This window comes from Ischnura elegans, chromosome 5 (genome assembly GCF_921293095.1).
Source record: "Ischnura elegans chromosome 5, ioIscEleg1.1, whole genome shotgun sequence".
NCBI classification, from domain to species: Eukaryota; Metazoa; Arthropoda; class Insecta; order Odonata; family Coenagrionidae; genus Ischnura; species Ischnura elegans.
Window position 1 is genome coordinate 59,132,331 of NC_060250.1, and position 20,174 is coordinate 59,152,504.

General features: G+C 38.2%; 1 protein-coding gene and 1 long non-coding RNA gene across 2 annotated transcripts; both read left to right on the forward strand.

Annotated features, from left to right (window-relative positions):
* The first annotated feature begins 5,583 nt into the window (after nucleotides 1-5,583).
* LOC124158942 lies at nucleotides 5,584-7,222 on the forward strand. Its single transcript, XR_006864889.1, has 4 exons — nucleotides 5,584-5,594; nucleotides 5,704-5,775; nucleotides 6,829-7,009; nucleotides 7,131-7,222. It is a non-coding gene; the product is annotated as an uncharacterized LOC124158942 (long non-coding RNA).
* Nucleotides 7,223-7,321: 99 nt separating this feature from the next.
* On the forward strand, nucleotides 7,322-19,920 carry LOC124159702. The gene is made up of 3 exons (XM_046535612.1): nucleotides 7,322-8,783; nucleotides 13,173-13,318; nucleotides 18,064-19,920. Exons 1-3 carry the CDS (start codon nucleotides 7,322-7,324, stop codon nucleotides 19,735-19,737), a joined length of 3,282 nt encoding a protein of 1,093 aa, XP_046391568.1. The 3' UTR covers nucleotides 19,738-19,920.
* Nucleotides 19,921-20,174: the final 254 nt, after the last annotated feature.

Below are 20,174 nucleotides of genomic sequence, written 5' to 3' on the forward strand. Positions count from 1 at the left end.
CCACTTTTTTCACATCTTATTTATCAACAGTTACTTCTGGCTTACTAGATTCCATCCAAAAATCTCACTTCATGACTTCTGCCTCTCCATTGTGAAATTGTCGCTCCTACTCGCCAACTTGTTATCCCTTCCACCTTACACTTATACCCTTTTCAAACTTCCAGCAACCTATTTCAACATCCAGAAATGTAAGCTTGTCCAGTCATTCTCCCTACCAATATAAACAACATAAGACACAGTTAAAGACACAACACTCGCAAAAGATTTGCAGGGAATGCTTAAGGTTAGGGATGCAGAGGTAAAATCCATCTTTTTTAACAACAAACATGGCTCTTTTCAACCCTCAGGTACAGTCGCATAGGTGATTGGCCATCAGAGCGATTTTGATGAGCAATAATTTTCTTGCCCTCTAGTTAGATCATTCGTATCTGAGTTTTTTCCCACAAATTTACAGCCCAGTGAAAGTAATTTTAGCATGATTTATTTTTCCTATGGTCAGAAATCTCACTCACATAAGATATTCACGACATCCTATTGAGAAAAATAAAATATACATTGCATTTTATTGTAAAATTGAGTTAATATACAATATTTAATTTTTCCTGTATCATTCATTACGAACACAAATCATCTAGTAATATGCTCTTCATCATAAAAAATTATTCACAACTTCAGATCAAAAAAAGAAACTAATTTCAGTCCGAGGAACTTAACGTAAACACAGTTGATATCCTCGGAAGATTTTCAAGGCCCAAATTCAATAAAAATATAGATATATATGTCTGTTATTCTGTTTCTATTCTATTTCCCTCCATCAGTATTTGTTAGCAAAATTATTTTGCAAATACATACTATCTCTGATATCGTGAGTTGCATTCACATCAAATGAATATCTACTTCATGATTATTCAAGCAAATGTGAAATTTATTTGGGAAAACAGGAAGGAATTGATTCTTTTTGCATTTACATACATTATAAATACTGAGAGGGAATCACGGAAACAATTGAGCAGAATTTGGGTACAATAATAAATGTAACGGCAGAAAAAGGAAAATGAATTTCAAGCTGTCCTTACTTGCAATATTTAAGAGGCTGGTCAACAAATTCTGTCATACAAATGTGTGAGCAACAATCAGCATAGGAATTGAACTATTATCTACACCAGACAGCAAGTTATGATATTTTTTCATTTTAGATGCATGATCTCTGGCCTGATAAAATTTTTAATTATAACCACACACAAAGTTGATAAACAAATAATAGTAAGAAGTACAGTTATGGCACAGTATGAAGTTTTCACATTTTTTCGGAATTCCATTGAGTGCACTGAATACATATGTTTCAAAATTTTCTCCCAATTGGAGCAGGCTTTTTCATGTGGTCATACCAAGATGGTTTAAGATGGTTTCATTGTACGCTTTTGATGCTGGAGAGGCAGAATCTTCCCAGGCTGAAGTGACTTTTGTTAGGTTCGTGGTTGGGTTAATTATTCTCCTCCAGATAATGAGGAGTTTGAAAGAGTTTTTTCCAAATGAAGTTGGCCTCTTGACCACAATGTAATCGAAATAATTAATAATAAAAAATACAGCCAACTTCAACAGGAAAAAATATTACAGATTCTACAATACCTAAAAGTGAATATTGTGCCCAGCCACAAACCAATCATAGGTCACCACCACCTGGGCAGATCCCGGCTCACTAGTACAAAAAGTATAAAATGAAATCATACTGGTAATTCAACCTGAAGATGCCAACTGCAATGCTGGTCAACTCATTGTCATACAAGCAATAATGTGATAGCATTTCAAAATGATGTCAAGAGTTTTTAAGTACCTATAAAGCCTTCAAACCTTTCATAAGAATTTTATGATGTAAAAATGAAAAAAGGTGGCTGTGTGGGTAGAAATCTGCAGGGCCCTTTGCAAAAGATTTTTAATCATCTGCTATTAAAGACAAATGGAAGTGAGGACCCATGGCGGGCTTGCAGGGTTACACTCCTGAGGGCTGGATCTTTCAGTCCGAGATTTTTCACCCACACAGCTCAGGAGGGGAAAGACAGAGGAAGGAAAAAGGATAGGAGGCGCCACCATGATGACAGCTAGACAACACCTCCAGGGAAAGACTAGGGATGGAAGAGAGGGATAATCCCAACTCCAACATTAGGGCATTTTGGGCCCTAATGTTGGAATTGGGATTCTTCTAGGGAAACCATAATTAAATGTTTCTAGAGAAAGGAAAGACTTATCTTATGGAAAAGAAAAGTCCTATGATTTTCCATATATCTAAAAGCGATTAGCCTTATTAAACTGATTAAAGTGTTGTCCCTTGTCTGATGAATCATCTCTCATGAAAGATTTCACTTCTTACCCCGATCTGCTGTATGAGAACATGACACGTCTTGCCAGGTTGTTAGGTACAAAAAGTTTCGATGAAGAGGACCAGTGCTAAAAACCCATGGAAAGCATTTTAATGTAAGTCTCCTAAAATGGGGAATATTTTAGCCAGTGATAGTCATCGCACAATCCAACACCAATTTTACAAAGCTTACATAAAAACTGCTTTCTATCATTAGACATAGAAAAAAATTTGTATATAAAAATTACATTCATATGGTTTTTGTATGCAGACACTGGACAATTGATGCCACCAGACCAATTACCTAGCTGTAATTCAAATCGTGAAAATATCCTTAGTGCCATTAAATGTAGTTCTATGAATAGTTATTAATAGGACTAATAATCAACTGTTCCCTGAGCCAATATGCTTAACTAAATTTTGTGCAGTGACTAAAAATGTTCAACAGAATCTCGAAGGCTAACAGAAATACAGTCCATTTGCTCTCATTCACAAGATCCATTCATCAAATACTGTATCCTCTAATTAATGACAAACAATTAATCCTTGACAGCTACTTTCCTTAACTTGAGGAGTTCTGGATATATTGGTTTTACATTCATAAATAAAAATTGACTACACTTAGCTGCTGCATCATGTTAAAATCTGATGATAATAATCACAGCAAAAGATGAGATAGCTTAAATTTGAAGATTGATAAAAGATGCTCTTAGATATGCTACTAATATATTGGTAATATTTGCCACTCTAAGGCCTAAAATAGTATATTTGTCTAAAAATGTTGTTTTTTTTATAAGAGCTCATTTCATAAGCTATACCAAGATTTTTTTCATTAAAATTTCATCCATGGTTATTCCCCAATCCTTTTCTTCATACAATGATAGATATTCAATTAATTGCAGTGAAGTACTAACTACATATTCACAAAAGCCAATTAGAATGCAGCAGTTATTGATAACAAGGATTTCTTGCCATATGATATCATGGGCATCTTGTTCTATTATTCATCTTATGTATGCTGTCTTTGTCCAATATTAATTCATCAACTTCAGAGTACTAACACCAGTTTGTGAAAAAACAGAGGGAAATGTGTTTTGCCAATAGGGTAGTTTCCTTCATCAAAGAAAACGAAAGGCATTGATTGCGATCCGTTACCCACCATTAGTGTATTCATAATATACAAATTATCTGATTATAGAAATACCGGTTTAGATGAATGGCATTGGTCCATTTTTATCCTCATTTGAAAAGGGCCAGATTGGCGCCCATGTGATGCCACTCCACGTGACGTCACAGGGACTTAGTTTCTATAGGAGAAGATAGGTGTTATACATCGTCTGAGGTTACCAATGCATACATGAGGCGCAGAGCTCAGGGAAACATATCTCAATAATCACTTATTAAAACTGGCTAAGGTTGGAAAGTTTTCTTCATTTGATAAGGTATTAATAATCCTTATTTAAGCCAAGCGCTACCAGCCAGCAGGGCACTCAGCTACCCGCTAGCAGCCTGCGTCGTATCAGCGCTAAGCCTCGCCTCAAGGTCACCTCACAGGGCGGCAGCGGGCACCAGAAATACGTCACACGGAGAGATTTCCCGACATTCATACTTACGCGTCGCGTTTTCGTGCGCTTGAAAATTTTCACTTTTCATTTAATCGCGAAAAATAGATATCGTCATTTAAAAATCTAAATGCGTCAAATACGTACTCCAGGAGTAATAATCTTTCGATTTAGGCAATAAAAAATAATAGGAAACCACCCTATTGTTCATCTTAATGATGTGGCCTCCAATTAAACAAAAATTAAATATACCATACAAGATTCCCAGTTTTTATGTAAATCCACCATCCCTTAGTCCCACAAAACCATAAGAAATGCCCCTAATTCAAATTTTGCCATTCAACCAATATCTCTTTGCCATTCAACCAATTTCTCTTGACCATTTTTTAAACTATATTTTGAGTAAGTTTAAGCAGCACACGTGGATTTTAAACTTTCATTCGTAGCTGCTGACTTATTGCATTGTGAGAATAATAAAAAAATCTAACAATAAAATATTTACCATGAATTATTTTGAAACCATCAGAAGTATAACAAGGAAGTATATTAATATTGGATGTGAGCAGCAAATTAGCTGATAATTTTTCAGTAACTTTCTCAAACGAATGACTCACGTCCTGAGAGCTTTTATTTTAAAATAAGATTAATTTTAAAAATGATCTTCCTGCATTTATACCATCTACAAAATTAAAGCGCAACAAGCAAACACAAAAGATAAATGTCATTTCTAAAGTTAGGATAAAGAGGAAAAAATTATGAAGAAATTAAAATAAAACTCTCCATAGTTCAAATTACTTTAAATATGTAATAAAATCCTTGATTTGAGTGTTTTCCAAGGCTTTCATTTTAGTTTTCTATAGAAATATAAGAAGAGAAGAACAAACCATAGCGATTTCTCACTGTAAGTAAACATGCCTTTGAAAAAATTATGAGGGGTATAACAATTTTCAAATCTATATAATATTCAAACATAAATAAGAACAAAATCATAGCCCATCCAGGAGTAATTGAGACACAACGAGTGTTAAATGTAAACTATGCAATATTTTGTACTTTGCCCGCGAATTTTGAAGATGCATATTGACATAACCGCATCGACTGAGTTCGCCGGTTTTTCGCGATTAACTCGCCATCCATATAGTTTCGAGTAAGGACGGATTTGTCCGGAGGTGGCCGGAGGAAGGAGAACCAGATGTAAAAAAAATCAGAATTGGATTCATTTCTGCATTATCTAAAAAACTCTGAACGCATGAAATATGGATTTCGGTAGTGAAATAGATACTTACATTTATCTGCATGATCTGTCACCTATTTTGAGATCCATAACAAAACGGAAACAGAAATAAACATCGGAGAGCGCCACTACGATTTTTCGCGACAGAAAATCATCACGATGGGCCCTTCCCCTACGCAGAGTTAATGGCAGTACATAAAACAAATAGTTTTTACGGCGAGAACTAAGACAATGACTAATTATGGCCTCTCAGATTCAATCACTAAAATGGCAAGGTAAAATAAGAGCAACGATTCACAATCATTGATATTTCCGTATTCAAAGCCGGATAAGTTTTCCCGAGCAAGCATTTTATCATTGTTGCCGTTGCTGTTTTGATTAACGATACTGTTATGTAGTTAAAGGCAGAAGGATGCAATGCCTCTCATTATCAAAATTTTAAGTAAGTTCTGATAATTCAAATTAAATTTCATATTTTTCATGGTAAGAGCAAGCTCTTTTAAGGAACTATGTTCATAATTTCAAAATTTGTCCCAAAATTATAATTGTAGCAATAGTGTATCTCATCTGTCAGCCCACCATAGTCACAGCCGAATGCAAGATAGAACGAAATGGTATTCAAGGTAAGTGAAAGTCAAAATATTTTGCATTATATGTCTTCGTTAGTAAACTGTGCATACTCCAGAGGAGATAGTTCTCACGCATACGTTGACCCAATTGCATTATTGAACTGCATCCTCGATAGAAATCCATAGACCTCTTGAAAAGGAGGTTAACTGCAATGTAGGTCCGTAATTATTTTTCAATTTCACTTTAAAATACAATAATTAAAGTATACCTTTCCGGTTGTGATCAACTTCATCCTTCATCATTTGGGTTTCGATCTGCCAGTTAACGAAGAATTTCAATAACAATGAATAGGTGCATGGCAATTTCACGTAAATTCTTCCTACGTTTTTTATGCAATTGAATCTTAATTTAACGGAGGTTGGGAAGATTTATTTCTAATGGTACTTAATATAATGGTGAAAGAATTGAGCTTCAAGAGGTAGTCATAATACTAGTGATTAGCAATCAGAGAATTTTAAAGCACAACCTGAGATTAAATGCCTGAACATCAGCATCGCTTCGGGTGGAGTAAATTTATATCCTACCCAGGTTTTACATTTCCGGGAAAATCTTCGGTAATAAGTATGGGATTGTTAAGACCTGAATGAGTACTCATCGCAATTCTTAAGGGATTGAGGAATTTGACATACCAAAATTATGATCTGCCACAGGCACCTTTCATTACGCTCGTTAACTATCACTCCTAATTAGAATTTTCTTAACACTAAGAGTGTAAAATCCACTTACTTTATTCTCCCTAATTTATTTATAAAATTTCTTCTGTGTAACGCCTCTATTACTTAAAGATAATCCTTTAGCAATCAACCGTAGAACTAATAGATAGCTCGGTGAAAAAACATGGCTCTTTAAGAAATAGTGCGATCAAAACTCGATCTTTTTTACCACAACTTCAAAAATGGTACTTGGAAATCACGCATCTGTCAGTGTCATCCTTTTCATTTAATCTTCTTAAACTTAACCATCAACTTATCTTAAATTGTGTAGTGGCCCTTAATGCAATGTCCATGAGCTTAATTACTGAGAGAAAGTCCATGATTATTCAACAGGTGAATAAAAAGTTCTGAAAGTGAATGGCAAGTGCATGAAAATGTTTTCCAAAAATATCATTGTGCCGCACACATTGACCAAAAGCTGAATGTTGTCTAAAGTATGACTAGTGTTTTCAAGTTAAAATCATCTAAATCCAGGGCCGCTGAGAGTCGGGTTGGGCCTCGGGGTTAAGCACTGGTATGTATCCACTCCATACATTATGTTCAGCGCCCCTATGCCCCTCGTCTCGGCGGGCCTGCCACAAGCTGAAACACCGCTATCACCAAAAAAATGTTCATAATCTCTTTTTTCATTTCAGAGTGTAAAGAAACAGTAAAAAAGGAAACTATCTCTTTCGCCAGAACCAATACATACCGCGCAACTAATTGCGAGATCTTTGCTGCCCTTATAATTCTTCTTCTCGCTTCTCTTGCGGTGAAGTGGCTATTTTTTCCCACTCCTAAGAAGATAGAATTTCAGTGTCCCGTAGCCAGACCCGATTGTCCGACGATGGATACAGGAGATTGTCCACCTGACGATGATGATTTCGACTGTCAAGAGGATGCCGAGTGCTCGGATTCCTATTCTTGGGATGAGGACGGATGCTCTGAAGAACCGTTGCAGGCGACTAACAGTAAGGCTAAGATCACTGTGAGTGCAACTAAGAGACGTAACGCATCAGATTTGGGCGGAGGGGATGCCTGGGTTGGCACGGGGGTTAAACTTGACGCTAAGAATGAATTATTCCACTCGTTAACGCAAAGAATTTTACTCACGGATACACAACCTTTGCACAGCAGGAAAATATTTACGGTTGCGTGGGCTACGGTTAGTAGGGACGACCCCGAAGAGGGAGAGGAGCCAGGAGGCGAGGGGGAGGGAGAGGAGAAAGGAGAGGGCGAAGCTGGAGTAGAGGGGGAGAAAGGAGATGAGGAGGAGGCACCAGAAGGAGAGACGGCAGACGGAGCCCCTGGGGAGGTAGGCACGGAAGGTGAAGTTGCTGACAAAGAGGGTGCCGAGGGTGAAGAAGGCGAAGACAAAGAGGGTGCGGAAGATACTGAAAAAGATGATGCTGATGGTACCGGGGATGCAACCGAGGGCGCTGCCGAGGGAGAGGGGTCGGGTGAGGGGGCCGCGGAGGAAGGGGCAGGTGAAAACGAAGAGGATGCAGGAAAAGAGGCCTGCGAGGGGGAGGCAGACCAGAAGTCAGCAGAGGAAAAAGACCCTTGTGCAGATCTGTTGGCCAAAAAAGATGACGACCCTTGCGCTGGTCTGATGAGTATAGAGGACAAAGACCCTTGTGCTAATCTTTCGGCCAAGGAGGAAGATCCTTGCGCCCAGTTCAAATCCAAATCTGAGGACCCATGTGCAAAATATAAGGACGATAAAGCCAAAGATCCATGCGCAGGAATTATGAGCAATGAGAATAGAGACCCATGCGCAAATATTAGTCACAGAGGGGGATATGGGAGGGAAGATTCTTGCGCTGGAACCACGGGTAGGGATATGTCTAGTAGTCGACAAGGACAGGACCCCTGCGCTGGGGTACGGGATAGTGGTCGACAAGGACAGGACCCCTGCGCTGGGGTACGGGATAGGTCTAGTAGCCGACTAAGACAGGACTCATGCGCTGGGGTCAGAGATAGAGGCAGGTCGCAATACCGGCAGATTGAAGATCCTGATGCTGGAAGCAGGGACAGAGCTAGATCACTGGGCCAATCCCGCGGAGATCCATGCGCTAGTGAAAAGGAAAGGACTAGATCACTCAGCCAGCGACGTGAAGGATCTGGCGCCGTAGGGGGTCAGCGAATGAGCTTTAGAGATTCGAATGCGGCGGCCTGGGATGGGGAAGGAGCAACCGGCGGCAGAAAGCCATGTGATGCCCAAAAGGAGAAGGAACCCTGTTGCCAGGACCGGAGGCTACCGCCCCCCGAAGACATGGGCCAGGAGGATCGTCTGAAGGATATATTAGGTACAAACGAAGACGTAACTGCTACCATAGCGATACGAAAAATGTTATTTTTACATACTATCATGTCCGTCACTCAGTTTTACTTGTGCCGAGAGACCCCACATAAAATTTACGATAGTCTCTCTATAAAATCGCAATTAGGTATGAAAGTTAAGGTCGCGGCTCAGGGTCACAGATACAATAACTAAACAGTTGATCATTTGACACGCAGATAATAGTTAAAAACAGGGCCGTTACCAGGTTAGATAAAACGTTTGGGAAATGTCTAGGCATTCCTAGAAAATCAACCAATTGAGAATATGGGGGTTAAATTAGGAATATTGTCAGAAGCTATCTAATTCATGCGATATTGAACACTAAAATAACAGATATGTTTCAAATTACTGGACTGCACGCGACCTTGTCGGTGCCGTCACACTAGTGACCATGGAAGTTTAAATACCAAATAGAATACTTTAATGAACGGGACTCACCTGTTTTGAAATTTTGCTGCAGTGGTGCTTGTATTGATTGCAAAAATTAGGCCATTATAGCAGTCGACAAAAAGAGCTAAGCATTCTGCGTTATTGTTTCCTTGCAAAAAGGAAAACATTCACTGACATAGGTTCGAGAAAGAGCCTTAATTATTAAATGCCATTTACGCGACACAACTGCAACGAATAACTAACGTCGAATATAAATAACAGGTGAATTCTTTCCTCCATGTGAAATCTCTTCAAATAATATACATTTACATTTTCTTTAACTTAGGTTCCAAAGTTATCCGTAAGGTCTAATTGTTGGTAGAGGTTTAATTCCAGTCGAACATATTGTAGACGATCAATTGATATTCATTCATACAGAAAATAATTGAAGGAAAATAATGCTTTAACGGTGATGGCCTTAAAATAGTTATTGTAATAGCTTTTTGATTCCATTGATTTTTAATTTATATCGTACGATAGTGAAGCAATAATCAATGAACATATACCACCACATGCATATTTTTCTCGAAATTCTAACGCATTTAATGCATTTATGTGTAGGGTATCTCAAAATAACATCATTGAAGAACAATATCATGCATCTTTGATAGTTAAAATACGCTCATATCGAACTAATAACAACTACTAGTACGTTTCATTTATGTTACCAAGTGCCCTGAATAATCCCCTAAAATCTTAGAGGCAATGGATGGATAAAACTTTTATTCCATAGATTTTTCATGATCATCGTAGCCAATAAAATATGTTGAATTAAATGTGAATTTTTCTCAGCGTTTAATGGAAATTTAACAATAATTTGAATCGAATAAATAATCATATAGGAGAAGCGGTGCCACAGGACGTTAATATATAGCTCCCGCTCTCAACTAGTAAAATAAATACTGAGCAGAAAAAATCGTGCAAGCTAGCAATGTCGAAAATGTCAATTTAGAATAGGGTTACAGTCTGCTAGAAAGATTCACCGGATTTTCTTAACAATGTATAGATCAGTCACCATATTATTAGAGGTCCGTGAATTTCGCGAGACGCCATATCGCGAAATAACGCGAAATCGGTTATTTAAAACGAAATTTCGCGTTATTTGCGATTTTAGGTGGATTAGCGAAAAAATCATATGCAATGAGTCGTAATCTATTAAAACATAAGCCTTCATTGTTTAACGCTGCCGACGTTCATTTGCTCTATCTCATTACGATTCCAAGGTCAATAGGCTCGTTTAGTCTCGCGCATCCGCGTAATATCGCGCACTGTGGTGATTTATCCGCCAGAATTTCCGTTAAATTTATCACTGCCTTTTTCTTACCTGAAGAATTAGATATTATGAATTAAAAATGCGCGGAAAGAAATTTAGCGCGGCCGCGGAGGAGCGGAAATACAAGCTCACACGCCCGATACGCGTCAATGCCGAGCAGTAATTCCGGCGACTCACCGCGGCGCATTAGACTGCGTTATTGGATAACTTGTTGCAGGATTACCTTGAGTATGGGTCTAATGTAACAATTTCGTTGACTTAAACACGGCCGCTGGCTGGGACCGGGCCGCCGTTCACGGCACGGCCCACAGCGTGGCAGAGTCGTCTCGTCTGAAAGCGGCCTGAATTTCACGGCGTCGTGACGTGAGCGGCGGCCGGCGAAAAGTCGTTTCGTCAGAAAGCGGCCTCAATGTAGCACTGCCTGTATTTCGCGCCGTACACGGCGCACCGCCAGGCCGGATTGAAATGGACGCCGTGGTGACCATGGCGGCCGTCAACGGCACCGTGCGTTAACTGCGCGGTTCGATTCGTCTTAAGACATCCATAGACACGTAAGGTTATTTGAAAGCACGAAGCGCTAGCAGTTGGGAGAAGGGAAGGAAGGAACAGGAAGGATAGGAGGAGAGGGGATTCTCCTTATTTGCAGACGGATCGTCGAATATTCAGCTCTCCTCTGAGCTACAATGCAAAAAAATCATTTCGACATTGGCCAAATCTAATACCTAATTCTTCAGGTGAGAAAGCGTCTCATTCTAGATGCTTCAGGATCGATAAATGGGAAATAATTTTTCAAGTTTCTTTGAATCCGATTATGTTTTGTTATGTGCGCTTCTTTCTCTGTCTTTCCTGACTGATAGGCAACAGCTGTAATCAAAACTAAGCGACTTTGTTGTATCTAGCTGCTGTCCCATCTTCCCTCAACACCTGGGTGAGGGGTATCGAAAGGGAACCCACGACATGAAACATTTCAGACAATTTGTAAGTTATACAGTACTGCAGCTAGCCAGCACTCAGTTTGAAAACACCACCGTGATAGGTTGTGTTTTGGGGTTAGACTGTTTTTTCTATCGTAGTTCCAGCTTTCAATATTGAACGAAGGATAGGGATTTTAAAATGCCAAAAGCTAGTGATACTCTTCACACCAGGGTAAGTGAATTTAGTTGAGAAGGATGTTATGTGAAAGACAGAGTATTATTGTGCAAAGTTTGTGATAAAAGATTTTAATTCAAAAGGTGTGACACTTTGTTAAAGCACATCAGTAGCGATACTCATAAACGTGCGAAAGAAAGGGGACCCACAAAACGACAGCTATCATTTGAACACACAGTCACTCACTCAAAGAAAGGAAAGGAGGAGCTTGTTGTTGCTACTACAGAAGCATTTTTAAAGGCTTTATTTAGTGTAGAGAAACTTGACGATGCAAAAATCCCGGAATGGCTCTCGAAGTATACACACATAAGGTAGTGGGGATTTTGCCGTTTGCTGATTGTATTAGCTAAGACTACATACTTGAACCATTCATATACCTTGAACCAATATAAACTGAACCACTTCTTTCATGTTGTTTTATCAGAAATTTTGTGCTATCGAAATTGTGTTAAATGTTAAGTAAAATGCTTAATAAAAGTATAGGTATTAATGAAACAAGTACCATAAAATAATAAAACGCCTATACACCGGGAAAAATGTAACATTATAATAACACCGCCAAGATTTTCTATAACACCGAAATCACATGGTTTTAAAACGAATTTTAGCAAAAAATAAAACCACTTTCACGGGCCTCTACATATTATCCAACAACTTATTTCATGAAAATATTCATTTCAACATAAAATGTGGACTACTTCATTACCTTTATCAGAGATAAATAGGGCACGTTTTATTTCGCATGATTTCTCAAGACATAGTATCAACACGATATTGTGATATCTCGCGAGGTTTTCTTTTCGTGTTTATAAAATGATTACAAAAATTCAACCAGTCAGAAAAATATTTTTGACTCTTCACGAACGATCGAGGGCTTGAAAACAAACATAATGTAGATTGGAGGTGATGTAGATTTATCCAGACAACACTATGGAGGTAAACAGTTTAGGTAAATGAAAAGAAGATAATCTTAGGTAGGATAGGCGAAATGAGATAGAAAGGGATTCGAGCTTGGAACCCACCTCAGTTGCACAGAGAGACTAAATCATTCAAGCCGCCCAGGCGTCTCCTCCCAGCGACAACTTCATTGATGATTTCAAGTTGCAAGATGTTCTCCCGCGATATTAATAATCATTGCCTTATAATATAAATGCGCGGAGACGCTGACCGTGTGCACGGCACTCAATGGCGAAAGTTTAAAATTTCAAAAATGATGAATTTGTAGATGACTAAAGTCCAACCACATTAAATATTAAATATATAATATTCTATCAGCATTTAGAAGTAGTCGGAAGAAACCTGGTGCGTGAACTTTGCATCCATAAACCAATAAGTATAGAATAATTGGTAAATAAGGGTACTAATCTTTCTGAATTGACCGCATTACTTAAACTAGAAATAAATGTTAAGCAATTTCATTAATTTTGGGTAATAACCCATTCTATAGCAAAAATAATCCAAATTTATACTTTTCAACTAACTAACTATAATCCTTCTATCCAGATACGAAAAACTGCTATGATCTAGAACGGGAGAGACTTGAAAAGGAAAGGAGTGACACATGGCAAAAACGAATGGCTACAGCGGAAGAGGGGCTCAAATTTTTACGGACCCGAGTTCACGAGCTTGAAGAATTTGTTCAAGAAAATGTAAGCATGTTGAATATTTTAATTTTTAAATTTTATTTATGTATATGAATATATACACATATACACACTTATATTGAAGTTTAGTTTACAGTATCAAGTTAAAATTTCAATAAAATAGCAAGCTCTTTCCACGCAGAGTTTCAGCAGTCGGCACTCGTGTAGGAGTTATCTTTCTACCACTGCCACTCAAGGCAGTTAAAAATCAAGCATTGAATTCACATTGTACAATGTACTGTGTTTCTTTAATTTATAGGTAACAGCTTATCTCCATATACTTACATCACTATGATGCAGAAGACTAGTATTTTTGTGAGCACAGCTTTCTCTATTTGCCGTATCTCTGTTTATAGCCAAAGGAAAACAGATATTTTTAGACGAAGTGGTAGAGCTTTGACAGAGAAAATAGAAGTCATTACTGCGGCAGATTACGGAATATCAGTGAAGAATAGTCAAGTTTTAATTCATTGTATTTACTCAGGGTTAAGATAAGTGTCACGCTAAAAGAAAAATGTTTCCAGATATGCTCAATATTTTTAGTCCACAGAGCAAGAAGAAAAAACACTCGGGTGAAAATGAAGTCCAAGTTTGATTAAACGAGATAGAGGTTCAAAACCCAAAACATTATCTCACGGATGAAAGAACCATTTGAAAATATCCCCTCATAGAAATTACGAAAGAATCAGATTTATACTGAAATCTCCACCGCCAATCAAATTTTCCTAATCTCCGATTAGGAAATCTAAAAATAAGACATTACAGTGCCCCGTGTAGTTGCCCATTCAGTCCCTTCCGCGTGATTAACTTTTGAAAATTCATGGGAAATACGTTGTGAAACAGTAATAGAATAATGAGGAGACAACATGAGAACATTAAACACCTAAATTACCATACTAATCAATTCTCTCCCTGTAGGTACACCGGTAATTCCTCTAAGCATTCAAAGGTAGAGCAACCCTTTCAAAAGAGATGCCACTCAAGGACGTGAGAAGAAAAATAAAAATCGCTAAATCGACGAGTACTCCTGGATGACATGAATGATGAGGACGCATTCAATGCGACATGTTTGCAACTATGCATTGAAGAAAAACAGATAATTTTATCAAACACATTTTCATGAAATGAAAAAGTCTCAACACCTTTTCTCCTTAATTACCACTAGTTATTTCAAAACACTGAGCTTAGTGGAAGTGAGTAGCCAGGAAAAGGAGCATGAGGTGAAATAGACCATTTCTCATACATTTGGATTATTTTTCGAGTTCTCAATAATTGCAATGGCTATCCATGCTCGATAAGAACATAATTGAGTAAAAAATAACAGCCATTCTTGAAACTAGTACTTATGAGACTACCATGGAGCTAATAGAAGGGATTACACTACCAAATATTACGTTTGATTTATAATGCAATGGGTGTAAGAAAGGCTATCACCAAATTTTACCGCTGAATAATTTCACCCCTAAAGCATTTTGAAGTTTCAACTTGAATTCCGCGCCAAAAACGCATTTCTCGGGCGACGCCAAGTTGATGACGTGTGAACCGCACGATATCTGCATTGCTTGCATAAGGGTTATATTGTCGTATAAATTATTTCGAGTATAAATAAATATTAGATAAAACGGAGAATTTTAAAGGAGTGGTAGGAAACCTTACGTATATTGTTGGGTGCCGAGATGTGAATTTACCTCTCGTTAAACACCAGAAAAGTATTTTTGCGGTGCCAAACGACCCAGACCGAAGAAGGCGGTGGTACGACGCTGCGCGGAGGCAGCATATTCCTTCAGAAATAGGTCGTTCAGTGGCGTAGCGAAGGGGGGAGGTCTGGAGGAGGGTCCGGACCGCCTCCCAGCACCCGAAAGATAAAAGCACACGTACTTTGCATCGCAAAAGAAAACCAAAAATATTGAAAAATCATGAATTAACAAAATATTTCTTTGAAAAATGAAGTTTTTTCGATTATGAAAAGTGCTAAAATTAGTTTAAAACCCTCAACTTCGTACCCTGTTTTTTTTATTGTTCCCCTGGTTTTGGAGCCCCCCGAACAAAATTCCTGGTTACGCCACTGAGGCCGTTATAGAATTTGAGAGGGTCATTTTAATGTAAGTCACTTCTGCTTCTCAAAGGGATTTAGTTTCCATTATTCCTTTTGTTGTCTTTGGCCACATATCGCAAAAATGTCATATTTGCTGAAATATATACGCACTCAACGGGGAAACTTTCCTTTTGAATTCCAAATATATAGTTCTGCTTCAATTTATGCTGGATTCAATGATTATTGTGCGTGCATTTACTGCATATTTTCCCCGGTTTTCACTCTTTGTTTCTATCTTGCGAATTAAAAGCCAACCACAGCAACGGAAAGGGTCTCCGACGGTGACCTAAAGAAATGTCAAATGGTAGAAAGTAAGGCATGATAATCTCAAATTTATACTCCCGGAAATATTACGATATTGTATTACTCACAAAAAGAAGAAATAAGCCCAATTTACACCGGGAGGTACCGCCAGGTTGATAAATATAAACACAAATAGTAAATAATAAACAAACTTTGCAAGTCTTACAAAAACAGAGAAACCATAAGCAAGTGCGTACTGAATCAATACTAACAAATAGTTTGAACAAAAATGAATCGAAACAAAATAATTGTCAAATAATAAAATGTAATGTGTCCTTCCGCCAGACTTCAAACTACGTTAACGCCAACGCCAGGATTTTATACACCATTTTTTTTCTTAGTTTTAAAATCCGTATTAGCATTAACGAAAGCATAATAGAAATGACAGCGAAATTACGATTATCAAATTACGATCAAAACCTGCAAATAAGTAAGAAAAAGAGCTAAAAAAATTATGAGAGACAGTCTCGACCCTTCATTCTTCACAAGCCCAGTTCTAAGCGTTACCCACCAGGCCACCGCCGTCATTTGAGAAAAGCCATACAATAAGTACTTTAACGTAAGGGTGAAAACCGGTGCAAGTATGCAGTAAATCCACGCGAAATAATCATTAAACCCCACATAAATAGAAGCGGAATCATAAATTTGCAGTTATAAAATAAATTATCCCTTTGAGTGCATATATATTCACTCACAAGCGAAATGTTTGCCGAACGCAGCAAAAAAAACTACGATAGGATTAAAGGATACTAAATTTCCTTGCGAAGCAGAATAGTAGCCACAAACTTTGCCCTTAAACTTTTGAAAGAGACTGTACGTGTAACTCTGGTGTAAATATAAGTGAACTTACGGATATTTTCATGCAAATAGCTCTCTGAGTTACCCTTTCATTTTGATGACACTTGTTTGCCATTTTTTATAGTACGAAATTGACTAGAAAAATTACCAGTAACATTTAGATTGACCAAAGCTAGGCCTCTACTTTTACAAAATGCTGTTGCAACGAAATTTGAATGCTAATCCCGAAAGACGCGGAGAGAGCCCCGAATTTCCTCCCTTCAGAGGGGAAGAAAACAGCTAGGATGGGAAAGATATTGACTGTGATGATTTGTTGTTTTATTTTATTATTTACATCCAGAAGGTAAAAATCGGTAATAAGTAAAGGATTTTAGGACGTTATGTCCACAAATTAAAGCCTCCACGATAATTTCCACGACTACCGTCTCACTCAAAACTGTAAATATATCATCTTTAAAAAAGTTTCATTATTTCAAAACGAATCATTTCATTGAAAATTCAATGAAATGATTCGTTTTGAGACAAAAAATGTTCAGAGACTCTGTCAATTAGGTCAGTACATTTCGGGAATCAGCCAGAAGAAAATTAATGTTTTACTTCGCCATGATGATAAACTTTTGGCCACTATTTATACGAACGCAGTGTGTTTAAGGTTTCTTTAAGTGTTACTCACTCGACTTTCATGAGGTTCACATGTCACGCGGCGTCAGCCAATAGAAATCCGTTTCACGTTGTGAGCGTGGCCGAGGCTCCTAGCGGACTTTTAAACCTACTTATCGCGATTAAAAATAGAATTTGAGCTCTGAAAATTGGCCTGTGTGTTTTTCATTCATATCTTATTGGTTTTAGGTAACGAAAACCAATTTTTAATTTTGAGTGTTCCCTCCTACTCCTAACTCAAGAATGAAAACCCATAGCATATTTGTATGGTGGCAATAAGATTACCCAGTATTTATTCTCACGTCGCCAGGATCAGGGAGTTAAGAAACTATAAAAGAAATCTTCCGTTTTACGAGGAAGGCAAATATGTGTATGGGGGAATTTTATGTGAAAGTTAAATAACTATTTATTGAATGTATATATCGTTATTTTTACCCCCACCACGAGGAATCAACTTATAAATTCCAAAGGCTACATATAAATACTTTTAAAAGAATGTTTTATTCAACTTACCTTATTTATGTAAAACTTAAGAAGAAATACCTTGAAAAGTACCTATAAACTTGATACTTGCTTTTTAACTTAAATAAGATAATTATACGGTAAAGTAAATTTAAAATTAAATACTAATTTTTTACAGAGTTTTTTTAATTTGGCAAACTTGAAGTTAACTTTCAGAACTCTGTAGGATATGATATGAAAAATGTGCTCATGAATAACAAATAGCTTAAGAAATAAAGTCACTTATTATGGTTCACATACTTTGCTAGGGATACTAATCAAAACCATCCATCGGTATTAACACTGTTAAATCTATCAGTCAATTCAAGTAAATCTCTCCTAGTTTTCCATCAATATAATTACTAATACGGCCATTAATACAACTTTATTACAGTCCGACGATAAGTGGGACGCCCAGAGAGGAAAAAGTTTAGATCATATTTCGAAGGGAGATCGATACTCATCCCGTGGTAATGGCCGCAATGGAGACTCCTTCCGAGAGAGGCCCAAGTCAGCTGATCGGGCCAGAACGAGCTACAACCGCGGAGGGAATAGCTCCTGTCCCGTGCATGAGGGAAATGCTTCACATGGAGGAACTCAAATTAGGCCCAGTCGTTTTGCCAACGGTTTGGGCATAGATAATGGAGAGAGAGCAAGATCTCTAAGTCCGAATATGAGGCCAGCCACAACACAATATTACCCCTCCAGCTCCAAGATGCCAAATCAACGCCCAAGCACTATGCCGGACTTCAGAGGAATGAATAGTCAGAATGGGAGTTCAGGTTTCCAAAGAGGATCAATGTCGCAAAGGCAAACTATGTCCGGATATGGATCAGGTCCAATGAACGATTGTGACAACTTCATGTCCAGCCAAAGCGGAGGTTGTATGGACACATGTTCCCATGGAATGAATGGAGGTCAATCTAGCCCATGTGAAAATTTCTCCTTCAACTCAAATTATGGATCCAAAGGGCAGAACGGGTATAATGGAGGGAGTTCGTGCGACAATTTCACGTCAGGCGCCAATGGATGTCAACAAAATGGCCAGTTTGGTAGCTCACCAAATACACGTGACAATTATATGAGGAACGGAAATGGGTGTAATGGGAGTTCCAACGGTGCGAAACAAAGTAATCCATGCGATAGGTTTAAGAGCCAGAATCCATGCGACAAATTTAAGAACCAGAAAGATTCTAATCCATGCGATAAGTTCAAGACCCAGAATCCATGCGATAAATTCAAGAGCCAGAAAGATTCTAATCCATGCGATAAGTTCAAGACCCAGAATCCATGTGATAAATTTAAGAGCCAAAAGGATTCTAATCCATGCGATAAATTTAAGACCCAGGATCCATGTGATAAATTCAAGAGCAAGGGTAATGGAAATAATGGATATTCAAACGGTTGTAATGGAGGTTCATCCAACATGAATGATATGTACAACTCAAATGGAGGTTCTAGAAATCAAAGCTGCATGAATGGAGGACGAACAAATCAAAGCGGTAATTACATGAACAACTCAAATAATGGAGGTTATAGGCGCCAGAGCGGTAGCGGAGCCGGAAACCAAGGCCGAAGTTCGTCACCAGGCTATACGAGTGGACAAACAGGTGAACGTCGGAGCTCGTACATGAGTAGCTTCAACAGTGGTCCAGGGAGTTCACGTATGGGCACTACACCCAACCTTCCAACTGGGCCAGGAAGTGGAGCTGGGGGAAGATCTAGTTATTCGAATGGTCGTCGGAGCTACGGTATGAACAATTTCGGGTCCACAGGAGGAAGGCAATCACTAATGTCAAGCACGAATTCCCGTCAGAGTACCATGCCTGGTCAATCCAAACAAAGTCCGTGCTTTCCATCACTCGCAGACTCAAATAAGGGTAAAACTCCCGACTGCTTAAAGTCAAAGTCGAATGAAAAATTTGAGAGTATGTGCCCAGGGATGTCGTGCCCAGATGAAGAACCACAGGAGGAGGAAACTGATTGCGGCCATTGTCTGGGCTCCCAGACAAAAAAGCCTCCAGGGCGTTACTGCTGCCTTTGCCATCATTTTCACCAGGGGGAGTAAGGAGCACAGAGAAATCGTAAATGCCTCTTCAAGTAATTCCATCATTCCGTTACAAAGCTGTGACTATACTATAATATTCAATCCCCATTAAATGCTAATTTCCACAATCGTTCAGCATAAAACAATTTTTGGAACACCTTTTCACAAAAAATCTGATTGAATAAAACTGGCTGAAAGAGACTATTTTGTTGTGTTTACTATTGGCTTTAATTAGTATAAATTTCATATAGTCGTTGATTTGAAATTTCATAGAGTCGTTGAAATTATTACACTTCAATTAGGGAGCACTCCGCCTCGTATGGGTCATTCCAACTGAATTCAAAAAACACTCTTAGGGTCGCAGATTTAATCAAAATTCGTGTATGGGCATATAATAATATGGATGTAGTGTGTACTGTAATATTTGAATGATAAGTTGAAAAGGTAAAACTAATTTG